The sequence below is a fragment of the Canis lupus genome, chromosome 23, assembly GCF_011100685.1.
Source record: "Canis lupus familiaris isolate Mischka breed German Shepherd chromosome 23, alternate assembly UU_Cfam_GSD_1.0, whole genome shotgun sequence".
NCBI lineage: Eukaryota > Metazoa > Chordata > Mammalia > Carnivora > Canidae > Canis > Canis lupus.
In genome coordinates, this window is record NC_049244.1 from 17,042,699 (window position 1) to 17,060,312 (window position 17,614).

The 17,614-nt window shown below is 35.0% G+C and overlaps 1 protein-coding gene and 1 long non-coding RNA gene across 12 annotated transcripts in view; one reads left to right on the plus strand and one right to left on the minus strand.

Moving 5' to 3' along the window:
• The window catches only part of SLC4A7 (solute carrier family 4 member 7), a 109,833-nt gene that overhangs the window by 67,226 nt on the left and 24,993 nt on the right, over positions 1-17,614 (plus strand). For all 8 annotated transcript variants that reach the window (XM_038570657.1, XM_038570656.1, XM_038570659.1 and 5 more), the window contains 6 exons: positions 568-714; positions 5,055-5,158; positions 7,315-7,489; positions 11,064-11,197; positions 12,419-12,664; positions 15,390-15,495. In XM_038570657.1, the coding sequence (XP_038426585.1) occupies positions 568-714; positions 5,055-5,158; positions 7,315-7,489; positions 11,064-11,197; positions 12,419-12,664; positions 15,390-15,495 (912 nt within the window). The remainder of the gene's footprint in view (positions 1-567; positions 715-5,054; positions 5,159-7,314; positions 7,490-11,063; positions 11,198-12,418; positions 12,665-15,389; positions 15,496-17,614) is intronic.
• The window catches only part of LOC106557642, a 67,893-nt gene that overhangs the window by 22,991 nt on the left and 27,288 nt on the right, over positions 1-17,614 (minus strand). For 2 of the 4 annotated variants that reach the window (XR_005376935.1, XR_005376933.1), the window contains exon 3: positions 15,692-15,988. This is a non-coding gene — a long non-coding RNA (uncharacterized LOC106557642). Of the gene's footprint in view, positions 1-493; positions 585-10,800; positions 10,816-15,691; positions 15,989-17,614 lie in introns of those variants that run through there. The other 2 variants (XR_005376934.1, XR_005376936.1) reach the window with 2 other exon arrangements.

Genomic DNA, 17,614 nt, shown 5'->3' on the forward strand with positions numbered 1-17,614 from the left:
AGGTGGATACTGATTATGAAGTTTATCATATTAGAAAATCCCCTAGAAGTGGAATTTCAGATCCTTTTCAAGTGGACACTGGTTGTGAAACATAATTTAGTTTTTGTTGTGGTTCATGGTAAAGTTTACAAAATTGTCCTTGCTGTCTGTACTATTTTATTTTATTCCCTCTTCAACAATTTGCCTATGGTGATATCTTTAAGACCTTTCTGTCAAGACCAGTAAATGCTTTTTGGTATTTTATTTTCCCCTCAACATTTGAAATTATTGACCACCTTCTTGAAATTTTGAAATTTTCTCCATCCTGGACTTAAGGATATAATTTCTTTAGGTTTTGCTTAGGATTTCACCTTTTCCCCCTTCCTGTTTTTTTCTCCATAATTTCTCTCTTCCATTTTTGAACCTTTTCACTGAGCAGGGCCAAATTGACCAGGACTTCTGTCTTTCTTTGGGGCAGAGCTTTGTAATCAGGTGTTAGACGTATTTATCGTACCTAAGGTAGATTTATTATGTGTAGAATTTTTCTTTCAACTTTAAAATACTTTTGTTCAATTTTTTTTTCTGTAGATTTTTCATGATGTAGCCTATAAAGCAAAAGACAGAAATGACCTCTTATCTGGAATTGATGAATTTTTAGATCAAGTAACTGTCCTACCTCCAGGAGAGTGGGATCCTTCTATACGCATAGAGCCACCAAAAAGTGTTCCTTCTCAGGTAAGAATCCATACCATTTTGTATGTTACTTTTTCTTAGTTAAAATACTTTTAGAATATGTTATATACATTTTTATGATTCCAAAATCAAAACTATATATATAAAGGTGCACTCAGAGAAGGTGTACCCCTGCCATATTGCATTTACCTTCTTACCCCTATACCTGCGTCCTGTGAGAGGACCATTTGTTACTAGTATTGGTTCATCTTTCTAGTTTTTATTCAGTACAAGACAATATAAACATAGTCTTACTTCTTCCTCCTCTTTCTTACCAAAAGTTGACATACTACAGGTACTGTTCTGTATCGTTTTTTTTTTCTCTATTAACAGTATATCCTGGAGATTTGATAATAAGACATCATAGAAATATTTCTTATTTTCTCAAAGCTTTGTTTTGTGTCATTTATGGATATCCTGTAATTTATGCTTTTCCTGGGCTCAGTCTTTTGCTTTTACAAAGCATGTCACAATATTTATATGGCGATTTAGTCTTGTGCGGGTGTATCTATAGGGTAGATTCCCAGAAATAGGATTGCTGGTTCACATGGGAACTTATTTATAATTTTAGTAGATATTACCAGAATCCCTTCTTACTGGGTTACATTGTTCTGGACTCCCACAGTAATGAATGCCTCTTTCCCTATAGCTTCACTAACAGTGTATTGTCAGACTATTGGATATTTCAGTCTGATAGGTATCTTTATCCTTCTATGTCAGGTATTTTCAAGTGTTTTTCGTTTTTAAAGAGTTTATTTATTCATGAGAGACACACAGAGAGAGAGAGAGAGGCAGAGACATAGGCAGAGAGAGAAGCAGTCTCCCTGCAGGGAGCCTGATGTGGTACTTGATCCCATGGCCACGGGATCACAACCTGAGCCAAAGGCAGACACTCAACCACTGAGCTACCCAGGCATCCCTCAAGTGGTTTTAATTTACATTTATGTAATTAGTGAGATTGAATATTCCTGGGTATCTTTAGTTCATCGCACCCACATCCGACCCCTGCCAAGTGCCTTTTCTTAATATTGAAATCGTTTGTTGATCCTTTGGAGTTTATTTTGGTGCATGCATCCAATTTTATCTTTATCTTTATCTAAATTGCTGCCTTTTTGTTCTAATTCATTAAAAAGTTAAGCATTAAGTGATGCTGCCTTATGTTTTCTGAATTTCCATTTGCATTCAGGTCAGTTTTTAGAATTTCCTTTCATTGGTCTTTCTATTCATGAACCACTTCCACACTTTAATTTCTGAGGCTTTTAACATATTTTAATATTCAGTAGATCTAGATTCCCTCTTGACCTATTACTCTTGCTTTTCTGAATTTTCTTGGCTATCTTTGCATATTTATATTTCTATGTAAGCTTTAAAATCAGCTTTTAATTTCAGAAGTAAAACCTGATTTTTCAAAAGTTGTAATGGCAGTGAAATTTGTAAATGAACTGAGGCAGTATTGACATCTTTGTAACATTGAATCATTGAAGAACATGGTATGTTTTCTTTCACTTGTTTTCCTATTTCAAGTCAGTTCTTGTGTCCTTAAGGAATGCAATAAATTTCTCCTTATCTACGCTTTACATGCTTCTTGGTGAGTGTATTCATAAGCATTTTTGTCTTTATTGTCTCGATTGTAAATGAGGGTTTTGTTCCCCTATATCATCAGTTTGTTACTTTTATATATGAAGGCTATTTGTTATTGTATGTTTCTTTTTCCTCCTCCTCCCTTTCTTGGTTCTTTCATTGTATGTAATGGTTTTTCAGTCCTATCATCTGCAGTAAGGTATTATTACCCCTCCTTTTATCATTTTTGCAGCTCTAATACATTTTCTGTTATCTAATTGTATAGGCTGAAACTCAGTGTTAAGTGATAGTTGACTTGAAATGGGCATTTTTTTAGATGTATTTATTTATTTAATTTTATTTATTTTAAGATTTAATTTATTTATTCATGAGAAACACAGAGAGATAGAAAGGCAGAGACATAGGCAGAGAGAGAAGCAGGCTCCAATCGGGAGCCCGATGTGGAATCTGATTCCAGAACTCCAGGATCACTCCCCGAGTCGAAGGCAGATGCTCAACCGCTGAGCCACCCAGGCATCTCAAGATGTATTTATTTATTTTAGAGAGACATATGGAGCATGCATGCACTCATGTGAGCAGATTGGGGAAGGGGCAGAAGGAGAGGGAGAGAGAGAATCTCAAGCAGACTCTGCAAGTGCAGAGCCCAGTGCAGGGTTCTGTCTCATAACCCTGAGATCATGATCTGAGCTGAAACCCAGAGCTTAACTGACTGAGCCATCTAGGCACCCCTAAATGGGCATTTCTTAATTTATTCTGAACTCCTGTTCATGCCTCTAATGTTTCTCCCATTAAGTCACTGACATTGGAGACCAAAATATACATTTTTGTCATGCTAAGAAAGTATCCTGATCTCTGTCTCATTGAAATTTTTAATATCTCTGGAGATGATTGTGTGAATTTTATTTATTGGTTATTGTGGTGAACCATACTAATGGAATATATACTATGAAAACACTGTTGTGTTGGTAGAATAAGCCAAGATTCAGCTTCAGAATTCTGGTTATCTCTGTCTAATTTATTTGAGTTGTTCACATCACTGTAAGTAGATGGTGTATAGTGTTTTGTGCTGTCTTCATGCTTTGATATCTTTGTTATATTTGTTTGATAAAAGAAAATTTGTAAATTCTCCTTTCCCTTTCCCATTTAAAGCTTTTAAAACTTTAAATGTCTTGTGGTGATTTGGTTCTAAAAAATTTGGAGGAATAAGTGTAAAATTTTCTGAGCCTGAGTCTTTGGTTGCATGGTGTGCTTAAACTTATTTCTTCTGTGGAAATTGGTTTGTGTAAGCTTTCTCTTTTTTTCTGTCATTAAGTGTTTCTAGAAAATTACCTATTTCCTCTTTCTCTGGTGTCAGTTTTGGGAAATTATGTTTTCCTAATGTATTACCCATTTCATCAAGGTTTTTAATTTATTTGCAAAACATTGTACAGTATAGTCTCTCTCTCTCTTTCTCTCTCTCTCTGTGTGTGTGTGTGTGTGTGTGTGTGTAGCAAATTTCCCTTGGTTTGAAGTTGCCTTCTTGTCATATCTTTTGCTGAGCATTAGCTAATGATTTATCATATTTTTTTCAAATAGAACAGCTTTTACAACTTAATTTCAATTTTCCTTTCTTAAAAAAGGTTTTTGTTTTGGGACTCAGTTTCTGCTTTTAGCTGTTTTATTTCATGCATTCACTACAGGAAAGAATTTTGTTTTCACATTTCCTGAGTTACTTAATTCATTTATTTTTATTCTCTCATTTTTTCTTAATATCAGTGCTTAATTTTCTTGAATGATGCTTTTGCTGTATCCCATAGATTTTGATATGTAGTATTTTCCATTATTTTTGTTCCTTACGAATTCTATAATTTTGTCCCATTTGAGCTAAGATGTAAGTTTTAATTTTGACATTTTCAAATGATAGTCTTATGATTATAGGTAAGTCTTACTACTCTATAAATATTGAACATATAAACCAAGTAGTTCTAAGTTTGTAGTCCACCCAGAGCTTTTGACCCAGGGGATCTCCTGGGATAAACACCTTCCCCCACCTTTTGTTCTGTTCTTTCTGTCACACCTTTGACCTCTAGAAGTAACAAATTTACTGTTAGCTTCTTTCTCTTTAAGTGAGGGGGAAGGGGACATCCTTTATCGTAAGAATCTTGAATTAGTAAGAAAATTTAATAGGAAATTTATTTTTATGGCAATGTTTTAACAGATAACTCTTGTGCTACTTATGTCTTCATGGAGGTATTTTTGTAAAACAAAGATGGCATTTACCTTTAATATTATTAATGTAAATATTTTTCATTAGCGTGAGCAATATTTTACATATTCTGTTTAGAAAGATGTTTTATTGGATATTTATTTTCTTATTGCTGATTCGTAATTTGAAATGGTGTGTATAAATGTGCATTATAGTATATTTGTTATTAGAATACAAAATACAAAAAGCCAATCATAAAGTTAAAATATTAATATAGACAAATATTAGATATTGTTCTAAAGTGCAATTTATTTAAAGTAGAAGTTTATATTAGGAATAATTTTTTCTAAGAGCACTGATTAGATATGTAATCAATATGGCATCTCCTGTTCCCTCTAATTCAGGGTGCCATCTTAGCTTTTTGAAAACAGAATTCTTACTGGGTGATGGGTGCTGAGGGGGGCACTTGACAGGATGAGCACTGGGTGTTATGGTATATGTTGGCAAATCGAACTCCAATAAAAAAAATATCCAAAAAAAAAAGAATTCTGAAAATGTGTTTTTTTATAAAATGCAGGAAAAGAGAAAGATTCCTGTATTTCCCAATGGATCTGCCCCCAGCTCGGGTGATACTCATGAGGCTGCTCATCATGCTGGGCCAGAGCTACAGAGGACTGGACGGTGGGTACAAATACTGATTCAGTGTGGGAGTCTTTTGGGGGACTAGAGGTTGATTTGAAGAAGGCATAAACATTTTTTTTAAATATCGGAAATTAATTTGTACAGTGTTTTTTTACATCTTTAAAAATGCATTATTCTGTAAGTGTATGGTGTTAAGGAAAATTATGCATTTAAAAGTAATTTTACTAGTAAATACATGAATTCTGTGTATCAGGCTTTAATTTAAAGTGAAAGTATTATGGATCATACATTAAGAATAATGAGCAGTTATACAGTATTGTAGGGTAATTTACATTACCTATACAGAACATTCTTGGAGAAGGTGTGGAGTGCTATTAAAATTCTCCATATAATGTTAGAGAATTATAGAAACAGAGGAATTGTAACTGATATTTTTTGTGTATGTGCCTAGACTTAAAACTCTTAAATGAGCATTATATCATAAGATAATGTGAAATTGGGTAGTAAAGTAATTAAACCATAGTTATGAGTTCTAGAAACCTAGTTAGAAAAACTGTTGAAGATGTTAATTTTATAATAAAAAATAGAAATAATGCTAGGTGTAAAACATTGTCTTAAAATATTTTGTAGAAGTAGAGAAATGTTACAGTATTTCCATACTGTAACAAAGCATGTAGATATTGATACTGTTTTCCACTGGTAGTTGTTATGAACCGAAGATATTTTGACTGTTATATATTTGTTTAGCAAATCAGGTTATTTTATATAGACATAATATTTAGGGGAGTTGATGACATATCTAAAGAATACTATTTAGGAGAAAAATAACAACTGGCATACTGAATATAAAATTTAGAGCAACTTAAACTCACAGTTTATTCATTGCCTAATATATTAGTCTCTGTGACTGTCATAGAAATAAGACTGCTCTGGTATGAAAGGTGGTGGTCTAAAATTAGCTGTTACTATTACTTCTTTAAACTTCAGACTGAGATAGGGTTAGTGGCTGAGAAATACCAAGTCAGGCTCCCATTGATTTCATGGTCACACGAGAGCCTCCTATAAACTATTAATCAGTTGTTGATTTGATGATGTAATTTCATTTTTTAGATTATCATTGGCACCTTTTTATTACAAGTTGATTTCCATTGCTGTCAGATTATTTATAGAGTAATACTTGAGTATATTTATAGAGTATACTTGTCAGTGTGTGTTCAATGTTTATTTCAGTATTAACTTTAAAATAAGGTAGAGTGGTAAACCTTGAAACATCCAAGCATTTTAAAGCATAAGATTAATTTTTTGATGTATTTTTTTGCAGTATTTTCTACACAATAACTATATGTTTTATGAGTCACAAAACCTTTTTGAATTATTGCTTTGCCTAGTACCTACTATGTCTTAGGCAGTGAACAAGAAAAAGTTCCTGCTCCTCGCAGAGCTTTTATTAGGCACTTTGAAATTAGATGTACCCAAGAGTCTGATTAAAAAAAAGAAACATTGAAATGATAAGGCTTTGATGCACAAACATAGATTTTAAACTTCCTGATAAAACCTCTTAGTTTTATTAATATGCACACAAGCTTGAGTACATGTCCAGTAAATTAAATGCACTAAGTAGTTTTTAGGCTTTTCTCCTGAACCAAAACCATTTTTGATTGAAGTACTAATTTTAAAGTCATTAAAATTATTTAAATCACTACTGACTGAGTCTAAGCATAGCATACTATATTCATATTAAATGATATTTGGGGATTTATATTATAATTGCTTTCCTAGTATTTTCTGACACTTGCGTTTAAGATTTATAATGTAGATAATAATTGATAGAATTGCTAATGCACATTTTCATGAATGGAGTGTACAGTCTTATTTATTTTTATTGTATATTTTCTTGTACATTTGTGTCTGAAATAACATTTACTCATATAAAATCATTTGCCTCCAGTCTTCTCAATATATAGTCCATAAAATACAGATGTTTATGTGTCTTTTAATGAGATCTGCCTTTCCTCTATCAGTGGATTAGATTAAATGAGTGTATCTTCTATGATTTATATCATGATTTAAATAGGATATTAATTTTTGTTGATGAAACACTAGGCACCAGCAGTTTAATGTAGCCCATAGTTTTAGTTTGAACTAGCTAGAATCCTCTAGTGTACAGTTTGACGAGTTTCATCTCACCTATTTAGGCTTTTTGGTGGTTTGATACTTGACATCAAAAGGAAAACACCTTTTTTCTTGAGTGACTTCAAGGATGCATTAAGTCTACAGTGCCTGGCCTCGATTCTTTTCCTATACTGTGCCTGTATGTCTCCTGTAATCACTTTTGGAGGGCTGCTTGGAGAAGCTACAGAAGGCAGAATAGTGAGTACAAAGATTGGTAGTGGCCAGGCTCTTAGCTCTTCAGAGGCAAGTGTCTGTGTGCATTTGTCTCACTATTCATACTTTTATTTGAAGAGTCTACCCACAGCATGATTACCCTGTCCCAGAGCAGACTTCCCCCAAAGGTAATTGCTATGGAAAACATGGGGAAGCCATTTGAGCAGGAGAAGATGCACAGTTGAGGTAAAAAAAAAAAAAAAAAAAAAAAAAAAAGGAAAAAAGGAAAAAAAAATAAGAAAAGAAAAAAAAGTTTATCCTGGCTTGCTGGATGAATGGTTTTATAAATTGAGTAAAAGGCTTGTATTGTCTTTTTTGTGGGGAGTGGGGCAGGGTTGGCGTTGGGAGACAAATAGAACTGATTCTGGGTGGGTCATGGGTGGGGGAATTGATTAATGGGCTACTTCATATCCTGTAAGGCATCATAGAATTAGTTAGAGCCGTGTCATTAATATTAACTCATCAGCCCTGGTGAGTAGGCCCTGACTCGACAACTAGAATTTAGAAGTTGTGGACAAATGGTGGATTTTTAGTGTTATTTTGCTGTTATTAAATTTGTGTGAAGGTAGACAATGTTTTAATTAGGAAATATAACTGAAAACTGCATCCATATTTTGATATGACTAAAATGAAAATTTTTATAATTTTTTTGTTCTTGGTAATGCTATAGAAGGGGCTGTGGGAGAGGCATGATAACAGAGAATCCAGTGCTTTGTAAAATCTTGTAAGACTTTCTTTTTGTTCATTTACATTTTAATGGCATTTAAATGAGATGCTTTGTAATTCTTGAGGGTATTTTATTTAATTATATCTACTCCTGGGGGGAGATTCATTGTTTATAGATAAAAGGTTAAAAAAAATAGCCAAACACCGAGTAATGATAATTATTCAATTAATGTACTTCATGAGGTAGACATGAGACAAACATGACAACTGAAATTTCCTTTGAAACTCCATATATTTTTGATTATTTAGATTCTTTTACCTTATTCTGCAATCATTGTATCAAGGAAATCTATTTTTAATAAGTTGCTTTTATGTGCTGTCCCAAACTGTGCATGTAACTCTACTGGTCCCCCTGGAGATGTGTCTAATCCTTTACCATCATGGAAATGCTGCTGCTTTGCTTTTGGACTATACCACACTGCCTGCCCTTCTTATCCTGCTATTTAATACCATGTGCATGTGGAGTACTTTAGGCACTGGAGGAATATAGACTAGTGTAAGATGAGCATCTGTCTTCTGTCCTGAAGGATCCTGACCTAAGAGAAAAAGATAAGATTGTATATACACAGGCAATACGTCTTGGTGTGGGTGCCACATGTGAATGAGATCAAGGAAGTGCTGTTGCAATCAAAGTACCAGAAATAGAGAAATCAGGGGTAGTATGGAGAAAAGTGATATAGAGAAGATGCGTTTGTTTTCAGGTGCGTTGGAACCTCAAGTAGGAGGTGCAGATTCAGAATTCGTAGAGTACTGGTAAGGAGGAAAAGTAAAGGTTGGGAATAAATGAGGTTCATAAGGGAGATAACTTGTAGTGACAGGAGAGGGAAAATGTGGGAAGTTAACATTTGTGGACTAGAGGAGGAATGAGAATGAGGAGAAATGGCTCACCAGATTAAACATGGGCACTGCCAGAACTTCAGAAGAGGAATCAGGATGATACCATTTTGCAGAAACCAAAATAGAGGCTTTGAGAAAGAGGAAAGATTAGCATGGAGTGGTCAGTGCCATGCCCTGGAGTGGTGTAGGGGGGAAGATACTGGTAGGGCTTTTGATGGGTGTAGTGGAAACTTCTGAATGTGGCGACGTGAAGGCAGTGTGGTAGGGCTATGATTTCTTTAGCGAGAGATACCTTTTGGTTTGGGAATGAGCATAAAAATAGTTTAAAAATTAGATAAAGAATAGATCTGGGTAAAGGAACTAGTAAGTGTACCAATAAGATGTTGGGAGAGGAGTGGTGGAGTGGCGAATGGAGGGTCTTCATGTGGCAGGGTCTGGCTTTTCAACGTGGTGTTGGGAAGGGAAACTAATTTTGTGCCTTTTTGCCCCCCTGTTAGCATTTCCTTATTTGCCATATCCTTGCTCCTCTTCTGCATTGTTTTGCTTTCTGTCTCTAGATACCATTTAGACGGTTTTTTTTCTTTGGAGCTCTGCTTACATTCATTCCTAAGTATGCATATTCTAATTGAACTAAGGATTTTATAATGGCTTAGCAGTTAATATGGACACTTCATTTGTATGTGGGTTTGATCCTATTTTTATAGCAGTAGTTGAGTAATACTTTGCAAACTATTTTTTTGTGATTTTGATTTTATAAGATGCTGTTATTGCATACGATGAGATTTGCTGCCATTTGTTGAGTGTATTCTGTGTATCAGCATGTAGGCTTGCTAGACGTTTTCACAAACATGGCTTCATTAAGTTCTCCTGGCTGTCATCACTCCTATTTAAAAAGGACAAAGGTTGGGCTTGAAAAGTTTGGGATACGGCTGGCTGTGGCCTAATGTCTAGAAGTAACGAAGGGGTCTTCTGCTCAAATGTGGTTCTGAAGCCCTGCTTTTCTGCTCCTGCTTTCTGCTGTGCTGCCTTCCAGGTCCAGGAGGGGTGCTTGGCTTGTCCTAAGCTTCTTTTCCTTGCCTTTACCAATGGTGGGCTTTTCCTTTCTTGATAGTGCCTTCCAGTTAATCTTGATGTTTGTGAATGGTAAACTGCTCTTCTCTTTCTGATCCCTCCCCTCTGTCTAGTGACATAGCCTATACCCCGTACTGTCTAGTAACCTCATCAGTTAGAATGTAATGTTGGTAGTGGTGCAGAATCAACATAGTAGCTTTGATTTAAACTCCCTTGAGCCTTTCATTTTCTTATTTTACCTTTTTTTTTACCAAGCTTTAATAATAAGGTACTTCTTCATTTAATGGTTGCTATGAGTTTTTTAAAGAGATTTCCCATCTATTTTATGATAAAAACACTTTATTTTTGATATCTATTGGTTAAGCTCATAAGATTAATCTCTTTAAACGTGGAAAATTGCTCTTTAGAAATCTTTTTGAGAATGATAGCATCACTTGTTAATTTCAGATTTATTTATTTGAAGGATCTTTTTTCTTTTCATAGCATACATATAGAGTATTTAATATGTTTTCTGTTTTTTTAAGTGAACTATTTCAGGCATAACACAAACACCCAAAATAACAAACATCTTTGTACTCCGCACAAGCTTAAGAAATAAAATACCTGTAGATAGAGTTAAAATCTCTGCGTCTGTCTTCCATTTACTCCTCCCTCCTGGCCTCCCACAATACCGCATTCTGAATAAAAGTTGATTGCAAAAGTTTACTTTTAATGTGAAAGCATTAAGCAGTTTTCCCTATGTATTTAAAATGTGTTTGTAGTTTTCCATGTCTTAAAATTTAAAATTGGCTTAAAAGTTGCGTCTGCTTTATATATTTAACTCCTTGATTAGTATTTTTATTTTCCAGATGTCGTACATGTATTTTAGTAGGTTAGATATGTTTATGATGTATTACTTCTATTCATTTCTTTTTTCCTTAAACAGAGTGCAATAGAGTCTCTTTTTGGAGCATCATTAACTGGGATTGCCTACTCGTTGTTTGCTGGGCAACCTCTAACAATATTGGGGAGCACAGGTCCAGTTTTAGTGTTTGAAAAAATTTTATTTAAATTCTGCAGGTACGTAATTGTTACTTATCACACATGTTTATATATGTGTATAATTATATTGTTTATTAATTTTAGTTAAAAGTGCATCATATATTTAGTAGCTGAAAAAGAGAATCTGAGCAATATATATATATTTAGTGTTTTGGGACTACCATGTGGTTGACTACTCTGGCCCCTACCATCATTCCTACCCCAGTCACCCTGAGTATAAAATCAGTGGATTTCAGAGCTGGTCAACAAATCCCTTGGGCAATAAAAATCCTTTGTGCTAGCAAATTTCAACCCAGTAAAAAGATGTTAATCTTATTGTTGATTAGTTGGTATGTTGGTCTTATAAAGGAATTTTAAAAAGAGGTGGATCTTGGGGCCTCAAGCTGACTTTAATAATCAGGTCTATTTACCAGAAGGAATTTAGCTTTCTGTGTAGGTGTCAGTTTCCACTGGCAGCGTGTTCACAGTGTGGGAATCAATTTAGGGTACAGTAGCTGGTAGACTTGGAATTTCACATGGCCAATACGATTCCTTCTGTGAGATAAATGTAGTTGAATATTTTAGCCTGAAACAACTGGATCTATTAAATATTTGATTCATCTAACTCATCTTGTTCTGATTCTTTCTTCACTGAGCAAGCTGATTCTGATTCCAATCTGGCATGTTAGCTACAATAGACTAAGAGAGAATGCAGTGACCTGAAGTGTTCAGGACCCTATGGTCCTAAAGTAATTTCTTACTTGAAACTGAGTTTAAAAAATGAAGTCACTTTCAAAAAAAAAAAAAAAATGAATTCACTTTCTTCAGTGATGCTGGTGACGGAGGAGATGGAGATGGTATTGATGATGGCAGTGGAGGGAACAGGGAACAGTTTACGTTGACATAGATCTTCTGGATCTTCAGAGAGTCATATCCAGTGGTTCTATAGAGTGTACATCTGTCATTTACTCCTCAGAATTGATTTCAAAGTGAAGTCTTTGTTTTTGAAATACTAATAGCTTGGTAGACTTTCACTGTAAATCTTTTACATAGGTAAAATATAGCCATTATATTTCTGTTATCTTCAGTTATAGAAGAAACATACAGAGCTTTCTTTAGTTATTATTGTTATCCTGTAATTTGCTCTTTTTAGGAATCTTATTTTTTAAACTGTTTTTATGCTTGTTGTGAAATTTTAACTAAAGATATCCATTGCCATGTATGTATATTGATCATGTCCACATTTTTTTCCCTAAACAGAGATTATCAGCTGTCCTATCTGTCTTTAAGAACCAGTATTGGTCTTTGGACCTCTTTCTTGTGCATTGTTTTGGTTGCAACAGATGCAAGCAGCCTTGTGTGTTATATTACTCGATTCACAGAGGAGGCTTTTGCAGCCCTAATTTGCATCATATTCATCTATGAGGCTTTGGAGAAGCTCTTTCATTTAGGAGAAATATATGCATTTAATATGCACAACAATCTAGATGAACTGACCCGCTACTCGTAAGTGTTTTTGTTTTCTCCAGTATTAAAATGTATTTTTTCGGAGATGTCTGAGCCAAAAAAAAAAAGAATTTTTTTGAATTGTGATGCTCATTGTATATCTAGCTGTAACTACCCAACTAGCCATTTGGAGGTTGACTTGTTTGTTACGGATGAGATTTTACCAGAGCATTCAATGTACGTAAATACAGTTGAACAGATTGAATCATTTTTATTCCCCAAAACAACTGATTCAAGTGTGTGTACTTTTGTTCTTCTGTTTGAATTGAATCAGTCAATTTAAATTCATTTGTTTGGTGACAAACCATCATGTATTTGAATCAGGCAATTATATTATTATTATTTTTTTAAAGATTTTATTTATTTATTCATGAGATACAGAGAGAGAGGGAGAGACACAGGCAGAGGAGAAGCAGGCTCCATGCAGGGAGCCCAACGTGGGACTCGATCCTGGGTCTCCAAGATCACGCCCTGGGTTGAAGGTGGTGCTAAACTGCTGAGCCACCCGGGGCTGCCCCAAGATCTTATTTTCTTTAGTCAAATCCTGAATGTAGGATGTAATATTTCTCATATTTCTCATGTTTTGCATTTTCGTTAACATTTTTGAATTTTGCTAATTTTTATTTGAAATTATTTTTAAAGTATAATTTCAGTACCCTGTCATGCTATTTGCTGCAGTATTTTCTTTGTGATGAGAAAAGCATGACTTGAAAATATTTTAAGACTCTAGAATAAAATAAGATTTGAATAGTAATTATAATAGTTACAAAAGGTTGGCAAATATATTTTATAAAAAGTCAAATAGGTTATTAAAATTAAATGTATCTAGGTAGATACCTATATTTGCTGTCTTTAGCAGTCATGCTTGTTATAAATGTGATTTATATGTTTTTATAAATTTGATTGACTTACATGGAGTGGTTACCAAAAAACAAGGGTACAACTTCACTCCTTCTGCCTACCCAAGCCCCAAATCCCTATGTTCTTCCCCTTACCTCCATGTTCTCCTCCATCTACCTTTCCCTTGCCTCCCTTACATATTCAACTTTAATGGATATGAAAATTTCTATGAGACATTAATCTATTTGAGGAGATTAGAGACACTCTGATCCAAATCTCTTTTGTGTTATCTTCTTTGCTCTTAAGCTAGTTAATTTTTTAAGTGTTACTTTTAGTTTTCTCTCTTTCCCTCTTCCTTTGACCTTTATGAAACATGGCTTTTATGGCTAGTGCCATCCAATGAGAACATTGTTTACGTTTGGTTAACTGAGTGATTACATATGACCATGATTCATTCAGCTGAGATCCTGTGAGCACTTGCAGGCACTGTGTTAGCAGTGTTGCATAATTCACATCACGTGTGACTTAATTATTCATATCATAGTCCCATTTGTGTATGAAGAAACTGAGCCTCATGGGGATTAAAACCTGCCCTGAGTCAAACAGCTAGTAAATGGGAGGGCATGGAATGAATCAATGAATCCAAAGTCCAGCCTCTTGCCTGTTCTCAAACAGCTCATAATCTAATTGGAAATATTCCTGTGTGTTTCTTCTTTTTATTTTTTAAACCCACATTTAGAGGCTTTTTTTTTTTTTTTTTAATTCATTCATGATAGACAGAGAGAGAGAGGCAGAGACACAGGCAGAGGGAGAAGCAGGCTCCATGCCGGGAGCCCGACTTGATCCCGGGACCCCAGGATCGCTCACTGGGCCAAAGGCAGGCGCTAAACCGCTGAGCCACCCAGGGATCCCCTCCTAGTTCTGTCCTGATGAAAAACCATGTTTCATTTATTTCTTTAAGAATAAATCTTTTTTTTTTTTTTTTTTTAAGATTTTGTTTATTCATGAGAGACGCAGAGAGAGAGGCAGAGGCACAGGCAGAAGGAGAAGCAGGCTCCATGCAGGGAGTCTGATGTGGGACTCGATCCCAGGACTCCAGGATCACGCCCTGGGCCAAAGGCAGGTGCTCAACTGCTGAGCCACCCAGGTGTCCCCCAAGAATACATCTTAAGATCAATAAAGGATGAACATGAGTAGGTAGGGTTTGTCAGAGTACAAAGCATTAATAGGAGTGTTGCTTTATTGGGAATCTGTGTGTTTTGTGTATGTGTGGGTGGGGAGGCAGAGCAGCTCCCCTGGGGGTTAAGTAGGTAAGATTTAGAGGTGAGTGACCTTGCAAAACATGAGGGGAGGGGTATCTTGTCATATTTTTAAAGAAAATAGCATCCCCTCTAAGGAGGAATATATCTAGCAAGTTTCATTAAGATTTTCCTTAAAATATCATTCTGTTGATATTTGTATTGTTTTATTTACATAAGCCAAATCTTGTTCCCTTCCACTGTTCTGATAGGTTTTCCACTTTCTAGTCTCTATACATTACAACATGGGAAAAAAGTTTAATTAAAAGCTACCACAGGGGCACCTGGGTGGCTCAGTTGGTTAAGTGTCTGCATTCAACTTAGGTTGTGATCTCAGGGTCCTGAGACGGAGTCCTACATCAGGCTTCCTGCTGATCGGGGAGTCTGCTTCTCCTTCTCCCTCTGCCCCTCCCCCAACTTGTGCGCGCGTGCGTGCACGTGCTCTCTCTCTCTCTCTCTTTCTCTAAATTAAATAAAAGCTAAAAATTAAAAAAAAAAAAAAAGCTACCACGTTGTGTGGTTGATTTAATAAAATGTGAACATGAAATGCAGGACCCTTGAAATTTTATTCTGTTCTCGTTTCTCAGATGTGTGTGTGTTGAACCTCCTAACCCTAGCAATGAAACTCTAAAAATATGGAAAGAAATGAATTTAACAGCACATGATATTTCCTGGGGGAATCTCACTGTTTCTGTGAGTACATTATGAAATAAGGGATTTTGCAAATATTAACCTAGTTCTTAAGCTTTTTCTGGGTAGACCTACATTTTCTCCTTTATTGATCAGTAGTTGTGATATGTTTTCAGAATATAGTGTTGTGTCGACCAGACAGGAGCTATCACATGTTTATGTATCATGCAGTAAAAAGTATAGGCTGAAAAGAACAAACCTGGTAAGGAGGATAAAAATGGACTGTGACTTCCAGGATTTAATTATTAAAAAATGTGAATATACTCTGGTTTCTAATTCCATGTTGATTGTAGATTGGTAAATTCAGAGAAGGTGTTTGCTAGGACTGTGATTGCATGTACTGGAGTCGACAGAACAATACACATCCACTTGTCCTGCTTTCCTGGTACCAGCTCATCTGCTCCATTAGCAGCTTATTCAGACTAAACCTTGTTTAACTGTGGTCTAGTAGTCTAGTCTGTAGTTTCAGCTGTAGAGACGAGTATAATTTAAGCACCTAAGAAAGGAAATAAGACAAGAACGTGCAATGAGCACCTACTCTGTACTGAATACTATTACATATTATTGTATTCTGTTGGGAAATTGTCCTAGCCTTAGAATACCTGTTTAGGGCAATTCTCAGGTTGGGATTTGGGATTAAGGTATCAAGTGATATCAATAAAATCAAGGTCCCCTGAGCTTCTCTGGTGCTTTTTATATCATATAAGCAAATGTAGGTCATTCTTTTCTCACTAAAGATAATAGTTAGCTCCTAACTATATAATTGTGAGGGTGTCATCTGCAATTTTATCTCACTGATAATATAATTCTATGTATGATCCAGTACAGGAACCATTCATTAGCTGCATGTGTCTATTCAAATTTAAATTAAATACAATTAATTAAAAGTTCAGTTCTCAGTTGCACTAGCCATGTTTCAAGTGCTCAGTCACTTCATGTGGCTGCTGCATTGGACAGTGGAGATATAGAACATTTCCATCATCACAGAAAGTTATGTTGGACACTGCTGATTTAAAAGCATTATATATCAGTAATCAAATGAATACTTGACTGTTTGATATTTAAAATGTCAATTTTGCTACGAAGGAGGTCGAGTAAATAGAGGTGCTCAAATGAAAGTGATCCGTTTAAAAAAGATTCATTCCTTGGTGAATAAGAGGTCTTGATATTTTAGGCACAGGCCTTTAAGGTGTGTTTTTTTTTTTTTTTTTGATTATCAAAAGGCCCATGTTTTTTTTTTTGTTTTTGCTTTTAAATACTTACAGCTCTTATTTTTGGGATCTATGTTGTAGATTTGTAGCTTTACTAATCTCAGCAATTAGAAGTTAAGAAAAATGGAACCTTTGACTATTTTTCTCTTGTGTTAAGCCTGAGTTGTGTTTGCTAAAACGAGTCTCATTAGAATATAAGTAAGAAACAGATGACATTAGTGGTATGTGACATGTGTCATTATTAATCTCTGGTTGACTTACAGTATTTTTTCCCTAAAAGGAAAATGAGGTCAATAGATTTCTATAATTATATTATATTATGTCATATAATTAAGACTTTTTTTTTAAAAATGGAAATACTATTTGAATGAGTGCTTTACTGCTCCTAATCCTGTGCTTTAATCCCATGGTCTTGAGTTAGGTCAGGAAAGCCAACCAGTTTTTATTTCTGATTGGAATTTAGTACAATAGCCATCTCTTATTCAGCATTGTAAATAGATGCAGTAGTAATTTTCTGTCGGTTGCTTTTGTTGTGACTTGTTTTAGAAGTAAAGGAAAGATAGTAAAATTGTGTACCAGCAAGAATGCATCCAAATATTTGCGAATTACTGTTCACTCTGAGGCATTCTCTAAAGGAAATATGGAATTGAAAGGACTGTGTGGTATAACATGGTAAAATACTGTATTTTAGTTCAGTGACATATTTTTCAAACTGTAATATCTCTGAACTCAGAGTGTGTCTTACAGTTGATGATGTGTTAAAGTTGACCTGGCAGTGTTTTTCCTTTCTAAGTGGAATATAAAATAATGGCATGTCTTCAGTCACTAGCATCTTAGAGTCAGTAGAGTTCATTAGTAATTTATTAGATACCTGAGAATCTTCTTCATTCTCTCCTTTTTCTATTTTTTTC